Source organism: Pleuronectes platessa, chromosome 13 (genome assembly GCF_947347685.1).
Source record: "Pleuronectes platessa chromosome 13, fPlePla1.1, whole genome shotgun sequence".
In the NCBI taxonomy this organism is placed as follows: domain Eukaryota; kingdom Metazoa; phylum Chordata; class Actinopteri; order Pleuronectiformes; family Pleuronectidae; genus Pleuronectes; species Pleuronectes platessa.
Genome location: NC_070638.1, coordinates 8,423,089 through 8,443,400, shown reverse-complemented (window position 1 = coordinate 8,443,400; position 20,312 = coordinate 8,423,089). Strand labels below are relative to the sequence as shown.

Here is a 20,312-nt window from a genome sequence, read left to right as displayed (position 1 = left end):
AGGAATATAAAAAATACCGAAAAATATGAACGGAATATAAACTAATATATATACAATGTAAAGAATATGTGCAGTGTGAGAATATGTCAAGTGAATGGATTGCACATGGACCTTTGTTTTGCACAGACAGAATGACTGTTGCACAGTTAAGAGAGTTACATTTTTTTATAAAAAAATGTTCATCAATAACAATAATCTAATATATATTGTTTATGCATTTTTCAAACAAAATGAGGAGGTATAACACTAAATTGTTCGACCTCAGATGACCACAGCTTTCACTCAGGAGCAAAAAGATCCGTTTTTCAAACTTAACTGTTCTAAAGTTGGCTGTTCATGATAATTATCGGTATCGAATGATATTTTTGGAAAGATTTTTTTTCTTGATAAAATGTTTTACCATATTGCCCTGCCTTATTGTCCATAGTGATTTTTCAATAAAATTGTATTCGTATAATGCCAAATCACAACATACATTATCTCAAAGCACTATACATAGTATGGTTGACACCTTACAAAGTTTTAGAGAAATCCAACTTTTCCCAAGATTCATGAACTCACAAGTCATACTTCTAAAATGTGTTTAAATTAGCCAATAGGAGCCTACATTAATGATAACCTAATGTATAATCTTGGCACACAATTCATTTTATTTCATATCCCCATTTTGTTTAGGACTATAGGAACCAACAATGGATCCAAACCTGTATGGAGGCGTCCCCAGGTTTCTGACTCGCCCAAAGGCGTTCTCGGTGTGTGCAGGCAAAGATGCCACCCTCAGCTGCACCATCGTGGGCAGCCCGACCCCGCTGATCACCTGGGAGAAGGACAAGTTGAAGCTGACGTCTGGGGGGCGCTTCAAGACAGTGGAGGATGGAGACGTGTACCGCTTGACCATCTACGACTTAACGCTGGAGGATGGCGGACAGTTCATGTGCCGGGCCAAGAACAGCGTTGGGGAAGCTTATGCTGCGGTAACCGTTAAAGTGGCTCTGCCTACAGAGATGGCTCCGAGGGCCCCCGTGTTCATGATGAAGCCCACCTCTGCACGGGTAGGTTTGGGAGGCGATGTTGTTTTCCACTGCCGGGTTGCAGCTCACCCTGAGGCCAACTTTGACTGGGAAAAGGACGGGCGCTACCTGGGGGAGTCAAACCGCATCAAGATCGTCTCTGACACCGATGGCAGCACTTTGAAGATCCAAAGCCTACGAAACCTGGACAGCGGCACCTACACCTGCAGAGCCAAGAACACTGTTGGCCGTGCACACGCTGCCGCAGCTCTCGTCGTAGATGCCCAGGATTCCCATTATCAGTCCGCGGATAAGAACACCTCCCTCCTCTCTCACCTTCAAAAGCGCAAAGAGGAAATGAATAAGGACATCTCCATCTATCGCACTGAGGAGAAGAGCTCCTCTGTTTCTTCCTCTACCACAGATGGTTTCAGCTCTCTGAGTCTGGAGCATGCACTGAGGGCATCTGCGCTGGCAACGCTGCCGAAAGGTGTATTCACCCGAACCTGCACCGTGACTGAGGGCAAACACGCCAAGCTTAGTTGCTTTGTGACGGGTCACCCGAAACCCCACATTATCTGGAGGAAGGATGGAATGAACATCGGTGAAGGCCGCAGGCATGTCATTTATGAGGACCAGGCCGAGAACTTCATCCTGAAGGTCCTGTACTGCAAGCAGACTGATAATGGTCTCTACACCTGCAATGCAACCAATATGGCCGGGCAGACCTACAGTGCTGTGTTGGTGACAGTCAAAGGTAAGCCTTCAAATATCTTGCGTGATACCAAACCACCTTTATTAAAAAAAATGTACTCAAGTGAAGTGAGTTTTCATTAGAATCATGTTTGTTAAATAAAGCAACAAAACTTCTGTTGGGCCCTGTGTCCGAGTGATTAGGTAGTTTTCATGTAGAGTAAAACAAAACGTTTCAATTTCTTGGACAGAGCTCTGACTACGTTGACTCGCTGAACTGAAACACAGCTTAACACAACTGAAACATGTTCTTCTTGACTCTCAGCCTGACCCAAAGGAGCTGCTGCTGTAACAAACTCACCAAACCCTCTTTTTAATGATTTCTAAGTCTTATTAACTGATCTACAGCTCAGCATTACTGTTGCACTGTTGATTCTGGTAATTTCAGCTGCGACTGACAGTCAGACAGAGTTACAAAGAGCAAGAACATACGTTAGGGGTGAAGTGTGGGAATGACAGCCACACCATTCTCCCTATTTTAAGTTAGTGTACCCTCAAACTAATTTTGATGGTACTATTTTAAGATGAAAAAGTTACATAATCTTGCTTTAAATGCATCTTCTTAAAGGTCAAGAACACTTAATTTCCAGTATTAACATCATATTCCTAACGTTAAATGCTACACATTAGTGAATATTTACAATAATCGGATAGTATGATTTACTTTAAATATATGATGGTGCCTATTTTCATTGTAATGACGGAAGATTTCTCCTTGTAAATCAGAGAGGCTCATTGTGTGTTTTTCATAGCATAGCTGGATATGGAACAGAGGAAGAAGCTATATCTTATTTGCATAAACGGATTATTGGCCACGGTGTTGTGCAAATGACTTCACCAAAGTCTCATTTAGACCTCTCAGAATGTGTGGATTTTCACAACAAGGTTGAATTCGGTTCCGTCCTCTGAAGGATGGTGTTGTGTTTCATCTATTTTCTGCTGGTGATGAGTCGTTCACAGTTGCTAAGATGGTCGCTCACTTACTGGGGCAGACTTGCACCTCTGCTACTGTGACGTCCCTTGGGGAGAAATTGGCCCAAGGGAAGAAACTGAAGACTTGTAGATTCATGTTTGCTGTTTGTCATCATTCAGTGTTGGTATTGTGCTGCTATGGTGCAGCAGAGTGGATATCTCTGATGTTGGCTGGATTTAAACAAAAAGTGTAATTTGAATAAATAAAACATTTACAGCCCTTTTACTGTGGCTCACTTGTAATATACAGTGTGTATTTCTGATATTCCGAAATACACAAAACATTGTACTTTGGTGGATTATTATACGTCACTGAGTAATAAAAGGAAGGACCCACCTGTCCCCTGACCAGTATCTTTGTGCAAACTTGTATTCTCTTTGCAAAAATATAAGCTAAAACAGTGCAATTGAACGTGGACTATAGGAGATATAGTTAATCTTATTATGTAGTAAATCTCCACATAAAGTAAATATGACATTTATAAAGTAAATAAGACATTTACTTTATGTGGATACCCAGTGGACTTCTCCCGTAACTCAAAGCGGGCGTCCACATGAGGTATTTAAACTGCTGGCTTAGATTCAAAGCTTGGATATAGATAGAGTTTTAAACTGTAACTACTTTGAAGAGTAGAGAAGCACCGACCCACTTTGTCAGTTCTGATGTGATTACTGTACTTGATGTTGTTCTGATCTGCTCATACCAGGAATCCTTTTTCTTCATAATGATGATGATATTTATTCTTATTATTCTTTTGCTATTTTTCTTTGCTTGAATTAAAAACAGTGCACCATCAACCTCTAATAACTACTGTATATTACGAGAATTGGGACTACTAGATATCGTTGTGTATCTGTTTAATGATGCATTGATCGATGAATTAGTTAATTGCATCCTGACAACCATTGTTTGACTATCAAGCCTTGGCCTCAACATTTAGTGTTTCACAGTTGACTGCCCAAAAGCTTTTATTTCACTTACTACTGTTGTATTGTTACAAACTGGGATAAATAGGGAAGTCTCAACTCTCAGGTGCTTGAGTTTTCTGAAACACACCACACAGAAATGACACAGATTAAATGCCCAATATGATGGATTATCTAGCATGCAAGCTCATAGATTCTATCACTTAATTTTTGCAATTGAACTCACCTGAGCTACAATTTATAACAGATGGAAATAAAAGTGGAAAGTTGGCAAAAAGGGTTATGGTATCATAAAATATATTCATGACATTTCGTGTAAACTGAAAATTCTGAAATTTCCTTGTGTCAGAGCCCAAAGTGCCGTTCAGGAGGAAGTTGCAGGACATCGAGGTCCAGGAGAAAACATCGGCCACACTGATGTGTGAGGTGCCTGTTGTTGCCACCCATGCCCACTGGTTCATGGAGGAAACGATGCTGGAACAAAATACCAAATATCGCATGGAGGAGGAGGGCACCCTGCGTCGTCTCACCATTCACAATGTCACCACCAACGATGACGGTGTTTATATCTGCGAGATGAAGGAAGGCAGTCGCACGGTGGCCGAGCTCACTGTTCTGGGTATAGTGGAGAACATTTTTCTTTCTTTAGTTCCTCTTCATCATTAGGTATTTCTGATGTCAATAAGCCATTATTGAGTGTAATAATGTTCCATCACATGTATTTTTTTATCTGTGAGTCTTTCTTTTTGTAACATCTACTTATTCTCTTATCCCAGGCAATATTACCAAGAAGCTCCCCCGGCGGACGGTGGTTCCTGTCAGCGATACGGTCATTTTCTGTGTCGAGCTGGAGCATCCCTACCCGGATGCCTACTGGACCCGCAAAGGGGAGAAGCTGAAGGAAGAGTCCCGGATTTCCATAGCCTGTGTGCTGAGACAGTACACGCTCACCATTAGAGATTGCCAGGCTGAAGACTCAGGTGAAATCGCCTTTGTGGCTGGAGACTGCAAGACGTCCACTCGATTCACTGTCACTGGTGAGGATGACACCTGGATCAAATGCACTTAATTCTGCTTACAAAAACTTATGATCGAGGTTTAGGATTAATTTATGTTTTAAATTTCAAATGATTGCCAAACCATAATTGTAAATTTTTCAGTCAATACTCATCCAATCAGATCACAGTATGACTCACTTTTTCTGCTCCAGCTGCTAGGAAGCATCCCCCCGATCCCCCAGTCAATGCTGTGGTGCTGAACAAGACTGACTCTTCCATCACCATTCAGTGGTCTCCTCCTGACAGCGATCGCCCAGTGCCCATTAAGTGCTACATCGTGGAGAGGAGGAAGGTTGGCACTCAGACATGGCAGAGGTGCAACGCTGGAGAAACCATTGTTTCCACAGAGATCACCATCTGCAACTTCAAAGAAGAGTCCAGCTTCCAATTCCGTATCTCTGCCATGAATGACTTTGGCCAGAGCCCCCACCTGGAGGTGCCTGGAAGCTTTTACCTTGGTAAGGCTGATGTCCCTGTGATATTTGTTCCTATCTGCTGTGGTTACATACATTATTTTCTCATTTGTGGTTTACTTGTTGCCTTCAGAACCTTCTGCAGAGATAAGGAAAGGCCTGATGGACACCACTGCAAACTCTGGCGAGGAGTTCTCTATCACCATCGAGTTGTCTGCTGTTTGTTCTGGTTACTGGTACATTAATGGCCGCGTCCTGCGTAGTGGAGCTGACTACCTCATCACCAAGTCCAAGACCACACACACTCTGCTCTTCCGTGATATGACCATGGAATTGAATGGAGCTGAAGTCAAGTTTGTTGGTGGAGGCTCACAAAGCAGTTGCATCTTATCTGTGAAAGGTAGGCACTTGATCATAGCCAATTCAACTAATAATGGGGGAAATGTTTTCATTCATGTTATAGTGTTGTAGTACTTTTTCTTTTCTGTATTTCATGTTCGATTGATTGGTATTCACTGTATTTGTTGTGAGGAGTTAATCACAAATTCCTTCCTTCCTTCCAACTGTATTTTTAGCCCCTCGTGTTAGGTTCATAAACAAGTCCGATCTGACAGAGGTGGTGACCTGCACTGCCCAATCCACTGCTCAGCTGACTGCTGAGGTGTCGGATTATGAAACACAGGTATGCAATGGAAACATACCGAACATGATTTCTAGCTTTTACTTTTTGCTTTCATACATTAAATTAAGATACCTCTACATTTTACAATTGTGACTTACTGCCTCACCTAAGATCTTTTTTTTCATATTTTCTTAATAAATGACGAAAGAATATCTTTTTAAAGCTGTGACACTCTTATCCCCAAAAAATTCTGTGTTTCTTTTCAGGTGGTTTGGATGAAGAACGGGCGAGAGGTGAAAATGGGCAAGAAGTATGAATATGTCATCATTGACCGCAAGAGGATCCTGATGGTACACAATGTTACTGAAGAGGATGTGGGCATCTACGAGTGTGTTTTAGCTGAGGACAAGATGTCCCTGCAACTCTCTCTTAAAGGTACACTCAAAAATGCATTCTACTGATACTCACAGAGCAACAGAACATCAGTCTCCTATTGATTAATTAATGTATTAATCTATGAAGCCAATGTTTTACCAAATTTCGTAAGTACTAAATATGTCCTGTGTGGCACAGAGATGATTTCATAAAAGGAACTGTAATCCTACATGCAGACAGTTTGTCTCAGACAATCTGATACACTGTAATGTGATCTGCACTGATGGGCACTAGCATGTGCTTATCAGCCATCAAGCAGAGGAAAGCTATCTGTCATCATGTAGTCAACTTCAGTGTGGATAAGCTTCTACAACTTCCAACCTACAGCTCCTCTAATAACAGATCTACAGTACAGTTATTATAAGAGATTTAATTTAATGCCAAAAAGGTTTAACATCTATTAACAAAGTAAGGAAACATCTGTGTTTAAACATGTGCAAGCAAAAAAATGTACTGTCAAATATTTACTTATTTAAAACACAGGAGTTATTTACCATCTCTCTCCCTCTAAGATGAACCTGCCAAGTTCCTGAACAAGGCCAGAGGTGCCATGGGAATGTCATCGTCCCTTAAAGGAGATCTTGAGCTGAGCTGCGAGGTATCTCCTGCCAGCGCTGTCGTTGTGTGGAGAAAAGATCAGGTGGAGATCACTGAGGACCAAAGAACTGCCATGGTCTCCAAAGGGACTCAAAGGAAACTCGTCATCAAGAACGCCAAGAAAAGTGACGAAGGACATTACTCCTGTGAGACGGCAGCAGACAAAGTCACATTCCAGGTCAAGATAAAAGGTGAGACCATGATGATTTTGTAGTCTGTTATTCAACATTTGACTGCACGTTACAGAAATACATTTCTTCACTGTATTTTCTTCTCAGAAACTCTAGCCGTTGCTGCCTTCTCCAACAAAGAGTCAGTCCAGAAAGAGGTGAAGGCCACTCTCTGGCAGAAAGCAACTCTTAGTTGCAATGTGTCAGATAGCAAGGCAGAGGTCAAATGGTATAAAGATGGCAAGCAGCTAATATCCAGCCGGACCATATACTCAGAAGTAACAGGCACTGCTCGTCAGCTGGTATTTGAAAAGGTGGAGAAGAGTGATGCTGGAGAATATACCTGTGAAGCTGGCGGGGATAAGCTGGTCTTCAAGATATCTGTTTCAGGTAAAACAAATCAATTAATTGATATGTAGAATGTAATACATATTTTCAGTTTGTCATATCAATTTAAAATGTCCCAAATAAGAATTGATTATGTTCTCCTAGTATTTAGCATCATGATATTTCACAATACTGATAAAGAATGTCAGTTATATGCCTTTAAATCCTTGCCCATAGTAACTCTGTAACTCTCGTTTATGTTATTCTCAGAGGCCCAGGCAGCCTTCTTCAACAAAGAGTCAGTCCAGAAGGAGGTGAAAGCTACTCTCTCCCAGAAGGCTATTTTAAGCTGTGAGGTAGCTGATAGCAAGACAGAGGTGAAGTGGTACAAGGATGCCAAGCTGCTGACCTCGAGCAAGACAATCCATGCAGAGTCGAAAGGCCAGAGTCGCCAGCTGTATATCGACAGTGTGGAGAAGAAGGATGCTGGAGAGTACATCTGTGAAGCCGGGACAGAGAAGCTTGCTTTTAAGATTCAGGTGGAAGGTAAGCGAAGGGGATTATCAAAGTAACAAGTAGCCTTATTCATGCTTGTTTTTCAGAAATGAAAGAGTAGCACCTCACATTTACATTGTATTGATCTTCCATCAGAGCCGAAGTCATTCTTCTCCAACAAGGAGTCTGTTCAAAAGGAGGTGAGAGCGACGTTCTCCCAGAAAACCACTCTGAGCTGTGAGGTTTCTGATTCCAAGACAGAGGTGAAGTGGTACAAGGACGGCAAGCTGCTGACTTCTAGCAAGACTATTCATACTGAGTCTAAGGGCAAAAGTCGAATGCTGGTGATCGACAGCGCTGAGAAGAAGGATGCTGGAGAGTACATGTGTGAAGTCGGGACAGAGAAGCTTGCTTTTAAGATTCAGGTGGAAGGTAAGCGAAGGGGATTATCAAAGTAACAAGTAGCCTTATTCATGCTTGTTTGTCAGCAATGAAAGAGTAGCACCTCACATTTACATTGTATGGATCTTCCATCAGAGCCGAAGTCATTCTTCTCCAACAAGGAGTCTGTTCAGAAGGAGGTGAAAGCGACGTTCTCCCAGAAAACCACTCTGAGCTGTGAGGTTTCTGATTCCAAGACAGAGGTGAAGTGGTACAAGGACGGCAAGCTGCTGACTTCTAGCAAGACTATTCATACTGAGTCTAAGGGCAAAAGTCGCACGCTGGTGATCGACAGCGCTGAGAAGAAGGATGCTGGAGAGTACATGTGTGAGGCTGGGACTGAGAAGTTGGTTTTCAAACTCCAGGCTTCAGGTAGGGGCTGAGACTGAAGTGACTTAAAAATTCTCTTGGTTTAATTTCCTCAGTTAGTAATGCAGATGATTGTTTTTGTCATCTACATTCATACTTCATCTTTTTCACAGACACACAGATTCAATCTGCATTCTCTAACAAAGACTCAGTCCAGAAGGAGGTGAAAGCCACTGTCTCACAGAAAGCCATTTTAAGCTGTGAGGTAGCTGATACGAAGACAGAAGTGAAATGGTACAAGGATGGAAAGCTCCTCACTTCAAGCAAGACCATTAATGCAGTGTCAAAGGGCAAGAGTCGCCAGCTGGTGATCGACAGCGTGGAGAAGAAGGATGCTGGAGAATACATCTGTGAGGCTGGGACTGAGAAGTTGGCCTTTAAGATGCAGGTGGCAGGTGAGGAATATGTATTATATTTACAGGTTTTAGTTTAAATCTTCTTTGTGTTCATCGTCAGTTCAGTTCAATAATGTTCTGGGATTCACACACATTTTTAAGAATTAAAATAGTAAAAGTTCAGCAAAACAATATCTAGAAAAATGTCACTCACACCGATTTGACAATTCATATACAGTACAATGAACTTGACTTGATGACATTTATCATGTTGGATATGTGTTTTGATTTGTGCTTTCTTCATTGTGTTGTGGACTACTTTTTTGGCAGCATTATGGGTTGCTTTAATATTTCATTATTTGACATGCTTTGCTCAAATGTCTTAAGTCCAGTATTGAGCATTTTTCTACTTATATCTTGTATTTTGTGGTTCTTCCGTTCCCTCAGTCAGAAATAGTTGTTGTCAGATGGGCCTCTGTGGCCACCTCCAAATAGCGAGTCTGTTTGTTCTTAGTGCAGACTTTTAAATAGATCTCTCAACTTAATGTGTGTAATGAGTTTATGGCCCTTTGTTCAACATCTGTAAAGTCTGATTTAATGTGTTCTATTCATCTAGAGCAGGGTTATGGTGGTTTAGAGTCTGTCTTTGTACTGGTAATTTTCATCACCCCATACTCCTTTACAGTTACTTCTACAAAAATCGGGGCTAAATCTGGTTCCCTCAACAATGAGGCTGTCCAGAAGGAGGTGAAATCCACCCTTCTCGAGCCAGGCAATCTGAGCTGGGAAGTAGTTGATAACACCACAGAGGTGAAATGGTACAAAGATGGCAAACTGGTGAGTCCCAGCGGTCCAGTTGCCTTGGAATCAAAGGGAAAGATTCATCAACTGGTGGTGGATAGTGTAGAGGAGAAAAATGCGGAGGAGCACATCTGTGAGGTCCGAACAGAAAGTTTGGCATTTAAAGAACAGTTCACAGGTACGAGGACGTTGAAGGGGATGGCACATGTCAGAAGGATTTGACTCGTGCAAAGCTGATGTTTGCTTGTCAGATTTCAGATGAATCATGAAACAGAACTATTTGCTGAACTCCGCACATTTGTCCACTTTATTTAAAAATGTTTTTTACACAAGTTGTTAAAATGATTTCCATGGAAGGTGTCACGATACCATTTCATATTCTATTATATGTTTTCAGAGATTCTAGCCAAATCGGCCTTCTCCAAAAAGGACTCAGTCCAAAAGGAGGTGAAAGCCACTCTTACACAGAAAACCATTTTAAGCTGTGAGGTAGCTGATACCAAGACAGAGGTGAAATGGTTCAGGGATGGCAAGCTGCTGACCTCCAGCAAAACAGTTCATGCAGAGTCAAAAGGCCTGAGTCGCCAGCTGGTGATTGACAGCGTGGAGAAGAAGGATGCTGGAGAGTACATCTGTGAGGCTGGGACAGAAAAGCTGGCCTTTAAGATTCAGGTTGCAGGTAGGAGGAATGAAATGTTGCTAGTAAATATCTATTGAATTTGTTTTACTTGTCATGTGATAGTTTGTTCAGATCTGTTCATAGCAGCTAAAAAGATTTGGTTGTGTCCATATAATGTGTTGACTGATATGTTCTTATTTTTTTACTTTCCGTGTAGAAGCCCCGGCTGGCTTCTCAAACAAGGAGTCTGTCCAGAACGAGGTGAAAGTTACTCTCTCCCAGAAAGCCACTTTGAGCTGTGAGGTTTCTGATTCCAAGACAGAAGTGAAGTGGTACAAGGACGGCAAGCTGCTGACTTCCAGCAAAGCAGTTCACATGGAGTCAAAGGGAAAGAGTCGTGAGCTGGTGATTGAAAAAATAGAGAAAAAAGATGCTGGAGAATACACCTGTGAGACTGGAACAGAGAAGCTGGTATTTAGGCTGCATGTGACAGGTAAAATATATTTTGAATATAATACATTTTCTTACTATATTTATAAGAAAGCTGCTGAACAAAAGTTGTAATTTCTCTATAGAAGAAGCTGTCAAGTTCCAGAAGAAGTCTGTCAAAGACACATGTATTGTTCAAGCAAGTGAAAACATTGTTTTGACCACTGAGCTGACCTCGGAGAGTGGAAGTGTGAAGTGGTTGAGAGACGGTGTGGAGATCAAAGAGGGCAGAAAGTATGAAATGAAAAAAGATGGACATTGTCGTACCTTGATAGTAAATTCCACCGAAACTAAAGACAGTGGAACGTACTCCTGTCAAACTGCTCATGACAAACAGGAGTTCAAAGTTCAGGTCAAAGGTAGGTCTTTAAGTTTATGACCCTCTGCAGCATAGATTTATTTTGATATCTAACACCTTCGATCCGTTCCAGAGTCAGCTTTGAAGTTTGTTGTCCCCCTGAAGTCTGCCGATGTGGAGTTGGGTGGGACACTTAGTCTGATGTGTGAGCTCAATCAAGCCTCAGGCGATGTTGTCTGGCACCATATTGGTCGTGAGATTAAACCTGGAGGAAGGCACTGTGTCAGGACAGATGGTGCTAAGCGGGTCCTCACTGTGACTGACATGACGAAGGAAGATGAAGGAGAATACAGCTGTGAATGTCGAAATGACAAGACCTCTGCCAAAATCTCCTCTAAGGGTAATTTACCATTTGATTAACATTGAAATCTTTTGAATGCTGAACTTTGTTTTCACATCATTTGGCTTAATATGATGCCTCCCATTCCTTACAGAGCCCAGAGTAGTGAGGCTGACTACTAAACTCAACAATGTGGCTGCAATGGAGGGAAAAGACGCCATCTTCAAGTGCGCTGCCACTCCAGCAGACATCAACGTCAAGTGGTTCCACAACAGCATACCCATCACGGCCGGGCCAAAGTATAAGATAGAGCACGGTGGCAACACTCACTCACTCACCATAACCTCTGTCACCCAAAAAGATGCTGGAGAGATTAGCGTTGATGCAGAAGGGAAAAGCTGCAAAGCTACTTTACAAGTGCAACGTAAGAATGTGTATCTTTTGTTAAATTGCTATTTAAAATGTGTGGACTAATGTAACATCCTCATTTAACATTTCTATGTGCCCCAATTAGATGAACCTGTAACCTTTAAGAAAAAGCTGGAAAACCTGACAGTGGATGAGCAGAGTGAAGTGAAGATGGAGGTGGAGCTCAGTAAGAAATCGGATGAAGTCAGGTGGATGAAGAACAGCATCGTGTTGCAGGCTGCAGGAAACCTGGAGATTCGGGTCGATGGAGCCAAGCAGGCTCTGGTCTTTAAGAGCGTGACTCACGGTGATCGTGGCATCTACTCCTGTGAAACTCTGGATGACAAGACCCAGGCCAAGCTCACAGTAGAAAGTAAGAGTTAAACACATTAATATATGTTTAAAGATAAAATATTCAGTATTTATGCACATAACTCACCTTAAAAAGAAACTGTTTTCCAGTGATATGTGTTTGGTTATAAATGTGAAGTTACAAGCCTGAAAATCTTGCCATCATATTTACACTCCAACATTTTTTGTTCTTCTTTCTTCAGTGAAGAAGATCAAGGTAATAAAGGGCCTTCCAGAAACCAAGGCACATGAGACAGAGACAGTGACCCTAGAGGTAGAGCTCAGTCAGGCTGATGTTGAAGGCTCCTGGACCAGGGATGGGGCCAAGTTAAAGCCAGGGGCCAACTGTCGTATCACAGCACTGGGAAAGAAGCACGCTCTTACGCTGTCCAATCTTAAGAGAGATGATGCTGGAACTATTTCCTTCCAAGCTGATGGTGTCCATACTTCAGGCAAACTGATTGTCACAGGTAAGGGCTACTTCCTGTTTGTCTGGTCCTCTGTTGGTAGGGTCTTGGCTGACCAATCTTCTTCTGTTATAAAGTACCGCTTTATGATTGAGAGTCTACATTGTCACCTACTGCCCAATGGTTGTTAATTTTACAGAACCGCCTGCTATGGTCTCCACACCCATTATCGATATGAGTGTTCCTGAGAAGGAGAAAGTTACTTTTGAATGTGAAGTGTCCAGAACAAATGCTGATGTTAAATGGTTTAAGGTGAGTCTGCAGATCAAAGACTGGAAAAATGAACTACTGAACAATTATAACATGTGTTAAAAATGGTTCATTTTCAGGATAATGTGGAACTGAAACCAGGGAAAAACTATGGCATCCATTCGTTGGGCAGAAAGCGCACTTTGGTCATCAGCAAATGCACCCCTGCAGATGCAGGCAGTTACGTCTGTCGCACCACTGATGATAACACCTCTGCCAAGCTCATCGTTCATGGTAAACAGTACTTCTGTTTTGAGGCACAGATATCAATCAGGGACTCTCATTTAGGGTACAGTATAAAATCTATAGTCCATGAAAATGCCTTAAAATATTTCCCTACAGCCAGAGATATCAAGATAATTAAGAAACTCGAGGATGTGGAGGTGATGGAGAAGGAGAGTGCTGCATTTGTCTGTGAAATCTCACATGATGAGGTGGACTGTCAGTGGTACAAAGGAAGTACTAAAGTCAAAGTCAGTGACAACATCAAGATGAGACAAGAGGGTAAGCAAAAATTGAGTATGTATTATTATGATAATGATTAATTAATTACATGTTGCTACTATAATAAATTTTGCATTTTAATCCAGGCAGAACCTATGTACTGCTGTTTAAGTCGGTTTCCCCAGAGGATATGGGTGATATCAAATTTACAGCTGAGAAGACCTCTTCATCTGCAAAACTCAAAGTGAAAGGTAAACAAGTAAATATGTTATGAGCTGAAAGCATTTAACAAACGCTTTATATGTTGTTGCATGGATTACTTAACCTTTATTTTACAATGTTCAGATGTGGTTGCAAATGGGTTCTTTATTCCTTTTGACGAATGTCGTCAGAAAGTTATAATAAATAATTATATATTCCTGCACATTTGAAACTTTCTTCTAAAATGTAAACAATTGAGCTGCTCTATAATGATCAACTTGCTATTTTGAAGTCAAATAATGAATTTCATGGGCAATTTTGATCTCCACATTTCAGTTGGTGTAACGATCCAGAGGTAAAATGTCACAAGTTTAGAGCAGTGTTGTTCTGCTTTAAGAGCTCATGCATTGCATCATTCTGATAATATTTAGTCTGATGGAAAAAAGTAATTCCAGTTGCAACTCGCATTTACATTGTTATGCCTCATTGAGGCCTGATGGCAAAGAGAACACACATCTATTAGCTGAGGATAATTTCCCCAGGGTTTTATCATTGCTTTCTTTCTTGACCGAATGCAGTGAGGCAAAAATGGGATTTGTACATATGACCTAATTGGTCAAGTGATTTTGGAGTATTTTAATGATTGGAAATAATCTCCAGATGTTTGCAAAAAAAAAAATCGACCTGAAATTATTTTAAAGATACAAATGTTGCTATCAGTTGACCAAAAGTTGCTGTAAGTTTCATCACTTAGTGTCTTGCTGGATGTAGTCAAGCAGCAAATGGCTGCCATGCACTGATTCCTTTTTAATGTGGTGTGCCATTATACATTCTTGCTGTACGCTTTAGCTTTAATGTGCCATTACACTTCAGCCCCATTTGCTCTGGCTTGGTTGAATTCAATTGCGAACATCGCCTGTCCTAAAGTGCGCTTTGGCAAGGCTGATGCATTCATAGCCTCCAATGTTCTTTATGGCAGCATACGTGATAGTTGTCACTGATTCCGTGTTGTCACTGATTGTTACTGTAGAGCTGCCCGTCAAGTTTGTGAAGAGACTCAGGGATAAGATAGCGATGTTTAAGCATCGTGGTTATCTCGAATGCCAAGTGTCACGTGCCAGTGCAAAGGTGAAGTGGTACAAGAACAAGACGGAAATCAAACCCAGCAAGAAGCACGAGATCAGAAGTGAAGATGTCTACCGAAAACTCACCATCAATGATGTGGACACTGGGGACGAAGACACATATACCTGCGACGCCACTGACGACCAGACGTCCTGTAAACTGCTTGTAGAAGGTAACACGATAGAAGATGACGAAGGTTAATTTTGAGCTTGGAGTCCGGTTTAGCAATTGTAGGGTCGCTAGGTGACTGCAATTTTATACAAATCAAGCCATCAGACAATGAGGTATCTGTTGTCTGGTTGTCTGGTGTCTGTCTACTTATCTGTCTGTAACGATTAAGTAGTGTATTAATGAAAAATAGTAGAAGATTCTTTTTAATTTTCAACAAGTTTAATCTACTAAAGAAATTAAAAAGAAATTGATATTTATAATTGTTAAAATTAAATTAACAAATTAACAACACTACAAGTGAAGTAACCTTTGCAGTTGTTTTCACTTATTCTGACTGATTAGGCTTTGGGTTGACTAACATCTGTGCTTTTCCTACTGTGACAAGTCAGCAGAGTCAGATGTCACAAATATGTGAAAACACATGTGTGATAGTACCAGTGTGTGTACAGAGGCTGTAGAATATGACAAAAACCCTAGTAGATGATTTAGTTTGAGTTGCACTGCATGAACAGTAATTGTGTTATACTTTATGATGCATTGTGTATGTAATTTGTTATTTTATTTAAGTCTTGTGAAGGATAAACCAGCACTTTACCTGCATGAAATAAGTTCATTGAATTTTAACTTAACCATTTTTTCCATGGCCCCTCCAGAGCAGTCCATCAGCATTGTGCGGGAGCTTAGTTCAGTAGAAGTGACAGAGCCTTTCGCAGCTGTCTTTGAAGTTGAAATCAGTATGGAACTGGTGAAACCTCCCATATGGACTCTGAATGGAGTTGCTGTGCAGGAGAGTGCAGATGCTGAAATGGAGAAAGAAGGCACGCTGCACCGTCTCACTTTCAAAAAGACAAAAGCCTCAATGACAGGACCTGTGCAGTTTACAGCTGGGAAGAGCAAATCTCTTGCTCAACTCACAGTAAAAGGTAAAGGTGTCAATCCAGTAGTTATGATCAATAGTATTTTTGCACAAACGTTCTGTTCAAAATTCCTAATCAGATTCTGTTCCTCATATTTAGAGCGTCCACTTGAGATTGCAGAGCCCATTAAAGATGTCAAGGCGAAGGAGAAAAGCTCTGCCCTGTTCTGCTGCAAATTCTCCACGGCAGCCAAAGAGGTGAATTGGTTTAAAGGTCAGGTACTTCTGGCGGCATCAGACAAGTACAACATGAAGAAAGACGGCACAAGGGCTCAACTTACTATTCAAGGGCTAACTGGAGAAGACGGCGGAGAGTACCGCTGTCAGTCCGGACCTGCTGAGACCAAAGGCACACTCACTGTCGAAGGTACGTTGTGCACTTTTAAATACCAGTCGTACATCTGCTGTCAGGAACACAGACGGGTTGGAACCAAACACAGACACACAAAGGCAGCATGATGCAATGGAGATATAAAGGAAAACTCACTTACCGGCAGACGGGTGGATTAACAGTTTAAGTGGACAAGCAGTAATAAAAATATTACTATACAAATATTACTATACACATGTATACAACCTAATCAAATTGAGGTTGAAAATTAGAATGGAGGAAAATTAGCTGGAGGAACTCGAGGTCAGGATTTAAATCCACTATTGCCCCTATTGACCTCAAAGTAAAAAATTACTTGGGAAGGGAAAATACGACAGTTCGCCATTGACTTATTGAAACATTATATATTATAGCATCTGTTTTTGAATGTTTTTGGACTAAACTCTGAATCAAAACTCCCATCTTTTTTTCTTTTCTACAGTGCGGGAAATTAAGATCACCAAGCACTTGATCGACACAGAGGTTGATGAAGACAGTGATGCAGTGTTCACGTGTGAGATTAACTATGCAGATGAAGAGGCACAGTGGCTTCTGAAAGACAAGGTGCTTCTCACTAATGAAGTCAACACCATCTCTCATGAGGGGAAGGTTCACAAGCTCATGCTGAAGAACATGGCTCCTCAGGACGGGGGGACCATCACCTTTCAAGTACGCAAGGTGAAAGAGTCTGTTACACTCAAAGTGAAAGGTAAGAACAGTCACTCATGTACACCAAAAACAATTTCAGTGAAAACATTGAAGGGAACCTAGTTTCTCTCTTAACTGACATTTCATAAAATCATTTTATTTGATCATAATAAACGCACATCACACCACTCTTTACTTTCTCTCATTTGCCCTGCAGAGAAGCTTGCTGTGTTCCTCAAGTCTCTCGATGATGTCATCGGAGAGGAGAAAGGCATGATAACTCTGACGTGTGAGGCGTCCAAGCCCAGGGTTTCACCTATATGGAGAAAAGAAGGTAAAGTCTTGAAGGCTGGACCCAAGTATGAGCTCCTCCACACAGGCAAGTCTTTGGGCCTGATCATCAAGGACGCCACCAAAGACGATGCTGGAGATTACAGTTGTGATCTGGGAACAGAGGTTTCCAAGGCAAAGGTCACTGTCAGAGGTCGGTAATGTTGCTTAAGATAAACAGTTCGGCTGTATTAGCCTAGTTCTTCGTCATCTTTGTCATCTTATGATCTCTGTCCCAAATTTAGAGATTGGCATTGGAATTACCAAATGGCTGAAGTCTGCTGAGGTAAACGAGGGGGAGACATGCAGCTTTGAGTGCATCTTATCTCGTGAGAACACAGATGAGTGCTCGTGGTCTCTGAATGGCAAAGCCATTTCAAACGGAGGCCGTTTCAATGTCACCAATAAAGGCCGCAAGTACATGTTAAACATCAAGGATGTCACCCCTGCTGATGCTGGTGAGGTGGTCTTCAACATTAAAGACTTGAGCACTAAAACAACATTAACAGTTGAAGGTAAGCTACATATATATCGTCGAGAAGCCTAGAAAGTTACAAAAAATACAAAGTTCTTGAAATAAACATGTCAATATCCCTCGGTGCAGGCAGAGCTTCATCTGTGTCCAAAGGACTGCAGAATGCTAGCGCTGTTCAAGGGGAAGATGCTGTGTTTTCCTGTGAGGTGACACAGGCTAGTTCCACTGTAAAGTGGGCCAAGGAAGGCAAAGCCATCAAGAAGAGCCAGAAGTACGACATCAGCCAAGAGGATAAGGTCATGAAGCTCACCATCCATAGTGTCTCTGCCCAAGACTCAGGAGAGTACAGCTGTGAAGTCGTTGGAGGTGCAACCACCAAAGCCCAACTGGAAATTAAGGGTGAGACTTCCTTTTTACATTTTTCTTTAATTTCGTATTAGTACAGTTTTTTTATCTTTGATAATATTAGCATTTAAGAGACTTACCTATTACAACACTTGTTAAAAACATCAATATCCTAAATTGGCATCAGCTCAGGGGTTATGTTATTTTCTGAAACCATGGAGCAAGATTTTCGCAATTTCAAAATGTGCCTTCAGTTTTTGTGAGGCTGTTCTATTTTTTACAGAGCCGATCCATAAATTCACTGAAGTGCTGAAGGACAGCCAGGCAGACGAGAAGAGCTCTGTGACCTTGCAGTGTGAGACAGCTCAAAGCCCATCCACGGTTATCTGGCTTAAAGGGCACACAGAGCTCAAGGCAGGAGGTCGATATGAGATGTCCCAGAAAGAGCGGGTCTTAACTCTCACCATCAAACAGCTGGAGGAGAAAGACACAGATATCTACACCTGTGATGTGATCACTGCTAAGAACATGGCAAAGGTCACAGTCAAAGGTAAGAACTTTATACAAGTGTGTCTTGCATAGTTGATTATCTTTATATTTCTTGAAGAGATAATTTAATAAACATGCTGGGAATATCTTACTTTTAAAAATATGATAAGGATATAGTTTGGAAGAAAATTACTTCTAAGATATTATTACTAACCTGGTGTTAACCATTTTATTTGATTAAAGAGCATGAAAAACTAACATTCATACACTATAGTATAGTATAATTTCTCAGTTCTTCCATCCAAGTTGCAGTGTTGTCATGGCTCATAGTTTGGATGATTTCAATTTAAAGGCACCTTGTGAATTTTGTGGCTTCATTGTTTCAATGGGGATCTGCTACATATGTTTGCAGTGTCAGTTCCACTGATCTGCCTGAGTTACAGTTGTGCTAAGGTCACACCCCTCTATAGCCATCCATCCTCTCACCATCACAGACCTGACTCCTGGAACCTTCTGATGCATAGCAATGTCACACTTGGTGGCTGTTATTGTCAAGAGGATGTCATTCCCAGGCGCTTACACATCTGCCTTAGGTGTAGAGTTGGCAAAATGCAATAGATTAGTAGAATTGTTGCTACATCTTTTGTTTTTTCTAATAGAAAAGAGTTATCTGTGTCCTGCTTTGTATGAGCTAATTTCTCCCAATGACCTGTTCCCAAATGAATTGTCTTTTAATGTTGTTATGCTCCCTGCATAAATTAATATTTCCAATGTTGGTAATGATTTGTACATTTCAAATGTTTGGGATCCGAATGCTCATCTTCACCTCTAATCATGTTCCATCCTCCACCACAGCCAGACACAATGCTACAACCTTTTTAATGTCATCAACCCACTGTTCGTTTTATTTTAGCCCTGCCTGCCACCTTTAAAGAAAAACTCAAGAACCAAGATAAAAAAGAAGGGGAGACTGTGACACTTTGTTGCGAGTTATCAAAACCTGCGACCGACATTCAGTGGAAGAAAGGCTCTGAAATTCTCAAAGCTGGAGAGAAGTATGAGATGAAGCAGAAGCACACCGCTCTGGAACTTCAAATCAAAGATTTAAAGGTTGAAGATAGTGGAGAGTACTCTTGTGTGTGTGTGGACCAGAAGACATCTGCATCTGTGAAAGTCAATGGTATGGATCTTTTTAGGCAAACTTTTATACTTATATCAACCGATTATGTTGCATTTTTCCAAATATTTTGACAATTAATGAAAACTTGGTTGTACAGCATTACCACCGACCTTCATACAGAAGCTGAAGACTCAGGAAGCTGAGGAGGGAGTAGATATTACTCTGAACTGTGAGCTCTCCAAACCTGGAGTCTCAGTGGAGTGGAAGAAGGGAACTCAGGTCCTGAAGTCTGGAGAGAAGTACCAGATGAAGCAGAAAGCCTCTGTGAATGAACTGCTCATCAACAAAGTGGTGCCAGAAGACAGTGGAGACTACAGCTGTGTGTGTGGAGACCAGACGACCACAGCCAGTCTCAAGATCAAGGGTAGGATGAAGATTTTCATTTAGTTAGTCCATGGAATGTTTTTCAAAAACTCTCCACGAGTTTTTAAGTACATGTAAAGTCACATTTATTGTGGAGTCTAAATGACATGGTGGATTTCATCTTGTCAGCATTTGTCTTTGTGTTTCGTGTCTGTTTTTTGTGTTAAACATGTAAATGACATTGTAGAATCCATATTGTCTTTGTTTTTCTTTGTTTTGTTTGTGTATTTTTAAAACTACATGGAATTGTGGATTTCATCTTGTCAGTGTTTGTCTCTGTTTTATTCCTGTTTGTTTGTGTTATACAAT

The 20,312-nt window shown here is 41.3% G+C and overlaps 1 protein-coding gene across 1 annotated transcript in view; it reads left to right on the top strand.

Moving 5' to 3' along the window:
• Window positions 1–692: 692 nt before the first annotated feature.
• obscnb (obscurin, cytoskeletal calmodulin and titin-interacting RhoGEF b) overlaps window positions 693–20,312 on the top strand; it is a 49,189-nt gene continuing 29,569 nt past the window's right edge. Inside the window, exons 1-35 of the mRNA XM_053438093.1 lie at window positions 693–1,767; window positions 4,012–4,281; window positions 4,439–4,699; window positions 4,873–5,178; window positions 5,267–5,533; window positions 5,709–5,815; window positions 6,022–6,190; window positions 6,703–6,978; window positions 7,066–7,347; window positions 7,555–7,830; window positions 7,936–8,211; window positions 8,317–8,592; window positions 8,703–8,984; window positions 9,610–9,903; window positions 10,123–10,404; window positions 10,562–10,837; window positions 10,920–11,192; window positions 11,265–11,531; window positions 11,626–11,895; window positions 11,986–12,252; window positions 12,434–12,700; window positions 12,837–12,949; window positions 13,027–13,180; window positions 13,289–13,450; window positions 13,537–13,641; window positions 14,622–14,888; window positions 15,541–15,810; window positions 15,904–16,170; window positions 16,616–16,882; window positions 17,039–17,305; window positions 17,397–17,666; window positions 17,756–18,025; window positions 18,255–18,521; window positions 19,374–19,640; window positions 19,738–20,004. Coding sequence (XP_053294068.1) covers window positions 693–1,767; window positions 4,012–4,281; window positions 4,439–4,699; window positions 4,873–5,178; window positions 5,267–5,533; window positions 5,709–5,815; window positions 6,022–6,190; window positions 6,703–6,978; window positions 7,066–7,347; window positions 7,555–7,830; window positions 7,936–8,211; window positions 8,317–8,592; window positions 8,703–8,984; window positions 9,610–9,903; window positions 10,123–10,404; window positions 10,562–10,837; window positions 10,920–11,192; window positions 11,265–11,531; window positions 11,626–11,895; window positions 11,986–12,252; window positions 12,434–12,700; window positions 12,837–12,949; window positions 13,027–13,180; window positions 13,289–13,450; window positions 13,537–13,641; window positions 14,622–14,888; window positions 15,541–15,810; window positions 15,904–16,170; window positions 16,616–16,882; window positions 17,039–17,305; window positions 17,397–17,666; window positions 17,756–18,025; window positions 18,255–18,521; window positions 19,374–19,640; window positions 19,738–20,004 — 9,532 coding nt within the window. The remainder of the gene's footprint in view (window positions 1,768–4,011; window positions 4,282–4,438; window positions 4,700–4,872; window positions 5,179–5,266; window positions 5,534–5,708; window positions 5,816–6,021; window positions 6,191–6,702; window positions 6,979–7,065; window positions 7,348–7,554; window positions 7,831–7,935; window positions 8,212–8,316; window positions 8,593–8,702; window positions 8,985–9,609; window positions 9,904–10,122; window positions 10,405–10,561; window positions 10,838–10,919; window positions 11,193–11,264; window positions 11,532–11,625; window positions 11,896–11,985; window positions 12,253–12,433; window positions 12,701–12,836; window positions 12,950–13,026; window positions 13,181–13,288; window positions 13,451–13,536; window positions 13,642–14,621; window positions 14,889–15,540; window positions 15,811–15,903; window positions 16,171–16,615; window positions 16,883–17,038; window positions 17,306–17,396; window positions 17,667–17,755; window positions 18,026–18,254; window positions 18,522–19,373; window positions 19,641–19,737; window positions 20,005–20,312) is intronic.